Consider the following 7,654-nt stretch of genomic DNA (forward strand, 5'->3'; position numbering starts at 1 on the left):
GCCCGGAGCCCGGCTTTGCCACGCAGAGCCGGGCTTTGCCACGCTTTGCCACGCAGAGCCGAGCTCCGCCGCGCAGAGCCGGGCTTCGCCGTGCTTCGCCGCGTGGGGCTGGGCGGGCGGGAGGCTGGTCCATGGCACGGTGCCACTCGGGTAAATATTTTGCTGGAGCAGCGGCTGCTGGCCCACGGCCACCCGCAGCCGTTGGAGCACCGGGAGATCCGGGGGCCGAAGCCAGCTCCCGGCTCCCCCTTCCTCGTTCCTCCTCGGAGGTGGCTTCCTCGGCACCAACGCCACCGCCCCGGCCCTGTCCCCCAGCCAGGACACCCCAGGAAGGGACAGGCGCCGCTGCTCCGGCTGCTGGTGACCCCACTGTCCCTCTGCACAGGGACCCCCTGGCTGTGCCCCCCCGGCAGGGCCGGGAGAGGTGCCCTCGACGCCCGGGTCCGTCCTGGCAGGGCCATGGCAGAGCCCGGCATGGGCAGCACCGGGCATCGGTGACAAGCAGTGCCCGGGCTGCAGGCTGTGCTGGGGGGTCTGAGCCCCCACTTTCCTGGGGGGAAAACTTTGGGTTTGGTGGAATTTTCCACCAGGAAAACCACCAAGAGCCAGGGCAGAGCCAGGGCAGCCGGGCACAGCCCCGGGCAGGGCACAGACCCCTGCCTCTGTCACACCCCGGGCTGCGGCTGGTGGGGGGACAAGTCCTGCCACACAGGCAATGGGATGTTTTGGGGGTCCTGCGTCCCCACCGATGTCCCCTGGCCATAGCTCCTGCGGGATCCCATCCCTGCCTGAGCGGTGTCCCTGTCCCGTGTGGCACAGAGCAGCCGTAGGGGGGGGACACATTTTTTCCATTACCCACCCCAGGGTGAGCGGGGCCGTGTCCCTGCCCCCTGCCCACCCAGCCTGCAGCTCTGTGGGGAAACTGAGGCACACGGGGTGGGGACTCACGTGGCAGGACCCCTTCTCACCCCTGTCCCCAACTGTCCACCGCACCCGGGGGACACATCCCCCTGGCAGGGAAAGGGTTAAGAGCCCCCTATGAGTTGGCTGAACCCCCCCCTCCCCCCCCTCGGGGGGCTCCCCAAGGGCTCATTACCGAGGCCTCAGCCCCCCTGCCCGGGGGGATGAATAATTCAGCGCTTGGTAGGAGACGTGTCCTCCCTCCCTCTCCTTCCTCCTCCTCCTCCTCCTCCTCACCGGCTCTGCCTTCCCCACCTCCCGCCTCTCTCAGTCCTCGCCGTACCGAGCCCTGGGTGCTACCGAACTCTGCTCGGTGGCACCGGCGGCAGAGACACCCACCACCCCCCCCCTCCTCCGGCAGCACCGGTGACGCGTGGTCGAGGCCATGGACCCCAAGGACCGCAAGAAGATCCAGTTCTCGGTGCCGGCCCCCCCCAGCCAGCTGGACCCCCGCGCCGTCGAGATGGTGAGGGTGGACGTCGGGGTATGGGGTCATGCCGGGGGGTCCCTCGTCGTCCCGAGGTCACCGGTGGTGACCTCGGGACGACGAGGGACCCCCCGGCATGACCAGGAGGGATGCAGGGGGGGACGGGACTGGAGACCCCCAAGGTGCTGGTGTGAGCTGGGTCCTGCAGGAGGGATGGGTGAGATGGGATGGGGACAGAGTAGGGCAAGAGGGACGGGACTGGGAGAGCTGGACAAGGGGGATCGGAGGGGACAGGAGGAATGGGACCGGGAGAGGAGGATAAGGGGGACTGGAGGGGACAGAGGGGACAGGAGAGGTGGAATGGGACCGGGACAAGGGGAGTTGGAGAGGACAGAGGGGACAGGGCATGGGACAGGAGAGACAGAAGGGACAGGACTGGATAGGGGGGCACAGGATGGGACGGGGAAGAGATGGGGACAGGACGAGAGAGCTCCAAGGTCCCTGTGTGAGCTGCGGTCCCGCAGAGGGAGAGTTGTGCAGGGGGACAGAGCGGGGACGGGGATGGGACAGGAGGGAAGGGATGGGACAGAGAGGACAGGACACACTGGGGGACGGTGCAGCCACCCCCAGCCTGCCGTGCCCGGCCCGAGGGGACGTCCCCAGACCCAGAGCACCCGCGGAAGGGCTGGGCAGGAGCTGGGGCTCTCGTGGGGCTGGGAGGGACCGGGGACATCGTGGGGACCCCGGGATGGGGCTGTGGCTCCTCTGTGGGGCCCTGCACCTTTCAGTGGCTCCGGCTCAGCGAGGACCCCCACCGTGGGGACCCCCGCCCCGGCCGGAGCTGGTTGCCCCTGTCCCATCCCCTGCTCCCCACTGGTGACCCCGGGCTGGGTGTCCCCCCCCTGTGCCGGGTGGGTACGTGGCCCCGCACGCTCCCTGCCCGCACCCGTGCTCACACGCATACACACGCTTACACGCGTGCAGGCATGTGCATGGGGCCTCAGTCCTGGGGTGCAGGGCAGGGGACAGGGGACCCCGGGTGTCCCCAGCCGATGACACCCCGCTGTGCCCCAGATCCGCCGGCGGAGGCCCACGCCGGCCATGCTCTTCCAGCTCTCCGAGCACTCGTCCCCAGGTGAGCGGGGCAGGGACTGGCACCAGCCGGGGATGGGACACGGGGCAGGGGACGTCCGGTCCAGGGACGGGAGGTGGTGGCAGGGATGGGACATGGTGTCACCCATGAGGTGGGGTGGCAGGGATGGGACGTGGTGTCACGCATGTTATGGGATGTCTGGGATGGGAAACGGTGGCAGGGAGGGGACATGGTGTCACTGACAGGACGGGCTGTCACGCACGGTTTGGGATGTCTGGGGTGGGACGTGGTGGCAGGGAGGGGGCATAGTGGCGGGACGGGATGCGGTGTCACCTACGGTGTGGGATGTCAGGAATGGGACACAGTGGCAGAGAGGGAACAGGGTGTCATGTATGCGGTGGGGTGGCAGGGATGGGACATGGTGGTGGGACAGCACATGGTGGCAGGTCCCTGGTGGGCAGGGCAATTGGGCAGGGACCTGCCTGGCTCCCTTGGGTGCCCGCAGCCCCCGTCCCGCTCACCTCTTTCTCCCCTGCGCTGCCGACCCAGAGGACGAGTCCCTGCCCTACCAGGTGAGTGGGCACCGGGACCCCCAGGGCAGCCCCATGTCCCCGTCCCATGGCTCCCCGGGCACCGGGGGGTTATCGGGGCCCAGCCCCGGCGCCCGCCGCCCCGTCCCAGCCTGGCCCTGGTGCTTATCGGTTCCCTGCCCGGCACGGGCACACGGCGCCAGCGCTGCAGGGACGGGGACGGGGACGGGGACGCAGAGCCGAGCCAGGCTGTGGGTTTGGCCGTCCCTGGGGATCACGGGGACATCACCTCAGGGTCCCCAGCGTGGGATCCCCACGGTGGGGTCCTTGTCCTTGGGGAGCGGGTCAGCTTCGGGTCCCCGTCGTGAGACCCCTGTCACAGTGAGACCCTTGTCACAGCACCCACCTCCCCACGGGGGGGCCTGGCTCCCCCTGGGGCAGTGGGGACCCCTGGCATGGGGGACACACACACACACGGGGACCCCATCCCTGACGCCGCTCCCCTCCTGCAGCGCGCGTCCGGCGAGGGCTGCCTGCTTAAACCAAAGAGGACCAACCCGTGTGCCTACACGCCGCCCTCGCTCAAAGGTACCGCCCGATGCCGTCTGAATGGGGAAACTGAGGCACAAGGGGCTGTGCGGGGTGGGCTGGGGACACCCAGGTATGCCGGACCCCCATGCCTCTCCTGGTGCCGCGTGGCTCTGTGGGGAAACCCCAGTGCTCCCAGTGCCCGGAGTGGGGTCCTGATGGCGGCGTCTCCCCAGCGGTGCAGCGCATCGTGCAGTCCCACCTGGAGAGTGGCCTGGCCGGGGGTGACAGCTCCGACGGGGAGGCCGATGACGGGGAGCACGAGCTGGCCCACGCCTGTGACCCCGATAGTGCCCTTGAGTCTGGTGAGGGGGACATGGGGATGGGGCTGCCGGAGCCCAGGGGACATGGGGACAATATTGCTGGAGCCTGGGGGACATGGAACATGCTGACGGGGATGCTGTAGCCCCGGAGATGTGGGGACATGGGGATGGGGTTGCTGGAGCCTGGGGGACATGGGGACAGGATCGCTGGAGGCTGGGGGACATGGGGAGATGGGGAGAGGGCTGCCGGAACCCAGGGGACATGGGGACACGGGGACAGGGACACCAGAGCCCAGGGGATGCGGGGACATGGGGATGGTGCTGCTGGAGCCCGGGGGACATGGGGACAAGATTGCTGGAGCCTGGGGACATGGGGACATGGGGAGGCGGCTGCTGGAGCCCCGGGGGTGCAGGGATGGGTGCCACCGTCCCCTGTAGCCCTCAGGGACAGGATAGGTGCCCAGGGGGACAGAGTCTGGCTGCTGCCGGTGCTGCCTGGACCTGCTGCCCGCTCGCCCCAGGCTGAGCAGGGCCCGCGGGGGTCCCCACGTTCCCCGCACCGGGGCCGTGCTGACGCCAGCCGGACCCCCGGCCGCTCGGCTGACGCGGCGGTTGCCGGCTCCGGCGGTGCCCCCCCGGTGCCACGCGTGCCTTCCTCTGCCCCCGGCTCATCGCCGCCCGCCTGAGAAGCCCTGGGGAGCCAGGCCAGAGCCGAGCGGAGCTTCTTCCCCGCCGGCCCCAAGGCTCACAAGCGGAAAGGTAACGGCATGGCGATGGCGATGGCGGGGGGCCACGGCTGCCCCCCCACCCGCTGCAGCCCCCTTGCCCGGGGATGCTGGGCACACGCTGGGGGTTTGGCGTCGCGTCCCCCCTCCCCGGTGCTGCCCGGGCCAGGGGGCAGGCAGCGGGGTCACCCCGGTGCTGGGGGGTCCCCGGGGTCCCCTCGGCCTCGTTGCCCGCAGGCGGGCAGAAGGTGTCCTTCGCCGGCGGCCTGGAGGAGCGCGGGGAAGACCTGAAGTCGCTGATGGTGTCGGAGATCCCCGAGGACCCCGAGGGAGCGGAGGGTGACGAGGAGGAGCCGGGACAGGAGCAGGAGGACAGTGGCACCGGGGGTACGTGGGGGTGGCAATCCCACCCGCTCTCCCCCCCCACCCCCCCCCACCCCGATGGCTGCTCCGGTACCGGTGGGCCCCCCCGCCTGACACCACCACCCCCACCCCACCCCCCCCGCCGCCTTTCCGTCCCCAGAGCGGCGACACGTCGGCTTCGCGGAGGTGCCCTCACGGCCCATCGGCACCGAGCGCCATTCGCCCACCTTCCCGCTGGGCACCAGTTAGCCACCACCGGCCACCACCGGCCGCCCCCCCCCGGCCGCAGCAGCTTCGCCTGTGCCACCCCCCCCCCCCCTCCGCCCTCGCCCCGGCTGCCCCCGTCGCCCGCTGCCTGCCCTGCCTGCGCTTCGTGTGCCGTGCCATGCCGTGCCACGCCATGCCAGGCCACCCCCCCCCCCCCCCTCCCCTTTCCCCGCACGGCCATGGCCACCCCCGCCCCGCTTCGGTGCTGGGGGGCCCGTCCCCGGGGACCCCCGTGGGAGGGGCCGGCGAGGACTCAGGGCCCCCCCCCCCCCGGCTGCCGGGCCAGGAGCTGGGGCCGGGACCCCCGGGCGCTGGTGGGGTCTGGGACCCCCCCCCCCAGCTCCTGCCTCCCCCCCCCCCCCCGGCCCCCCATGGAGCAGAGCCCCCCGCCCGCAATAAACGGCTGTACAGAGAGGCTGGAGCCTGCTTGAAGGGGGGGGGGGGGGGGTGGGCTGCGGCCATGGTGGGGCCTGACCCCCGTGTCTGGGGGGTGACAGCCCGGGGGTGTGGGGCAGGGGATGGGGGGGGTGGTGTCTGGGCGTCTGGGGGGCGTGAGGAGGGAGCTATGGGGCAGGGCTTTGGGTTTAGACCCAGGTGCCATTATGGACACCCCCCCCCCCCCGATGGGGAATGGTCCCTCCCAGCCCCACTGACCCCCTCCCACGGGGAATGGTCTCTCCCTCACCCCACCACCCTCCCCCCGGTGGGGAATGGTCCCTCCCAGCCCCACTGATCCCCCCCCACGGTGGGGAATGGTCTCTCCCTCACCCCACTGACACCCCAACCCCCCCCCCCCTCCCCGGTGGGGAATGGTCCCTCCCAGCCCCACTGGCACCCCCCCACGGTGGGGAATGGTCCCTCCCAGCCCCACTGGCACCCCACCTCCCCCGCGGTGGGGAATGGTCTCTTCCCCTCCCCGCCATCCCCCCCCCCCCCCCCCCCACGGTCGGCGATAGTCGGCGCCAGCGCAGCCTCATTCTGGCGTTTTCCCTTCCGGGGTCAGAGGTCGCGGCGGCGCTGCGCGCGGGGCCGGAAGCGGCTCTTACCGGGGTCTGCTTCCGGCGGGGACCGGCACCGGGCGGCGGCAGGTACCGCGGGCGGGCCCCGGGGCTTGGGGCCGTGGGGCTGACCCAGCCCCGCTCCCGGGGCGGTCGGTTCCGGGCCGTGCGCGGGCGGCGGGCCCCGGTCGCTCGGTCCCGGAGCGGGGCGGGACCCCAGAGGGGGCAGGGCCGGCACAGCCTTGGTACCGGGTCTGGGAGTGCGGCCGCCGGGGAGGGGATTGTCCCTGGGGGCTCCCGGTTTCAGTCCTGGGCGAGGCGGGGAGGGCAGTTACCGGGGCCCCGGGGTTCAGTCCTTGGGGTCCCCGTTACCGGCTGCCCGGAGGCTTTGGGTCCGCGGAGCCCCGGGCGTCCCGTAGTGCAGGCTCCCCCGAGGGCACCTTCCCCAGGGGAGCGCCGGGTGGGCGGAGATCCTGGCCGTGCCCTCTGCCTTCCCCGGCTCCACCGGCGGGGCCCGGAGCACCGGTTCTCCCCCGGGAGCCCTTGGTGCGGCTGCGGCCTCGCTCCGAACCGCGCCCGGCGCTGGGCCCCGAGGCCGGGGCCAGGAGCAGCGGCTGATGCCGGTCGCATCCTCCCGAAGCCGCCTCAGCCCGTGTTTAGGACTGCTCCGTGTCCGGGCACCGGGGGGGAGCGGGGGGCGTCCGGGCGGCGGCGGCGGCAGCTCGGGGCTGAGGCCGAGCCCCGATGAGGAGCTCCCGGCAGCGGAGATCCGGGCGGGTAAAAGCTTCGCCCGCCTCTAATCGCGGTAATAACGCGGGTGCTCTTACAAACGGGAGCTCAGGAAACCGGGCGGCCCCTCCGGGGAGGAGGAATTCGCTCCTGCCCCCGGACCGGACCGCGGAGGGGCTCGTCGGGGGGCGGGCAGGGGCGGAGAGCTGGCGGGGGTCCCGGTGCTGCTCTCCCCTTAGTCCCTCGGCGAACGCTGACCCGAACGGCTCCGTCTGGAGCCCCCCGGGGGGATCCCGCGGTGGGGTGGGGGGCGGCCCAGGCTCCACTGGGTCCGTGATAACGGACCCATCCCCGCTGCTTCGGGTCTGGGGTCTCCGTGAAGACCCCGAGCTGTATCCGCCCCCGGTGGCCCGGGGTGCCCACGGGGGGAAGGACGAGGCTGCGTGGGGCCGGTGGCCGTGGTCTTCGGAGACCCTTTGCCCCGGGGTAAGGGCAGCACGAAGCCTCCCTCCGGCCAGGAACCGGGGCCGTCCCCAGCGTTGAACGTCCCCCTCCACGTCCCAAAACCCGGCTGTGGCTGGGCCGCACCGGGCCAGATGTCACCGGGGTTTCCGTCACGCTGCCAGCGGGGTCCCACGGCAGCTCCCGGGGTGGGGACCCCCCCCAAATGTGCAGGCAGACGGTGCCTCTCGCTGCCTTCTCGAGCTGGGT

The 7,654-nt window shown here is 72.0% G+C and overlaps 1 protein-coding gene across 2 annotated transcripts; it reads left to right on the forward strand.

The window, feature by feature from the left end:
* The first annotated feature begins 1,345 nt into the window (after positions 1-1,345).
* PPP1R1B (protein phosphatase 1 regulatory inhibitor subunit 1B) lies at positions 1,346-5,198 on the forward strand. 2 transcript variants are annotated; one of them, XM_086478120.1, is made up of 8 exons: positions 1,346-1,426; positions 2,462-2,522; positions 3,030-3,052; positions 3,523-3,598; positions 3,775-3,903; positions 4,549-4,620; positions 4,824-4,973; positions 5,110-5,198. In XM_086478120.1, exons 1-8 carry the CDS (start codon positions 1,346-1,348, stop codon positions 5,196-5,198), a joined length of 681 nt encoding a protein of 226 aa, XP_086334246.1. The 2 variants fall into 2 exon arrangements, with proteins under 2 accessions (XP_086334246.1, XP_086334247.1); XM_086478121.1 differs by having other exon boundaries at positions 4,552-4,620.
* The last annotated feature ends 2,456 nt before the right edge of the window (positions 5,199-7,654 follow it).

This window comes from Leptosomus discolor, chromosome 25 (genome assembly GCF_034619465.1).
Source record: "Leptosomus discolor isolate bLepDis1 chromosome 25, bLepDis1.hap2, whole genome shotgun sequence".
NCBI lineage: Eukaryota > Metazoa > Chordata > Aves > Leptosomiformes > Leptosomidae > Leptosomus > Leptosomus discolor.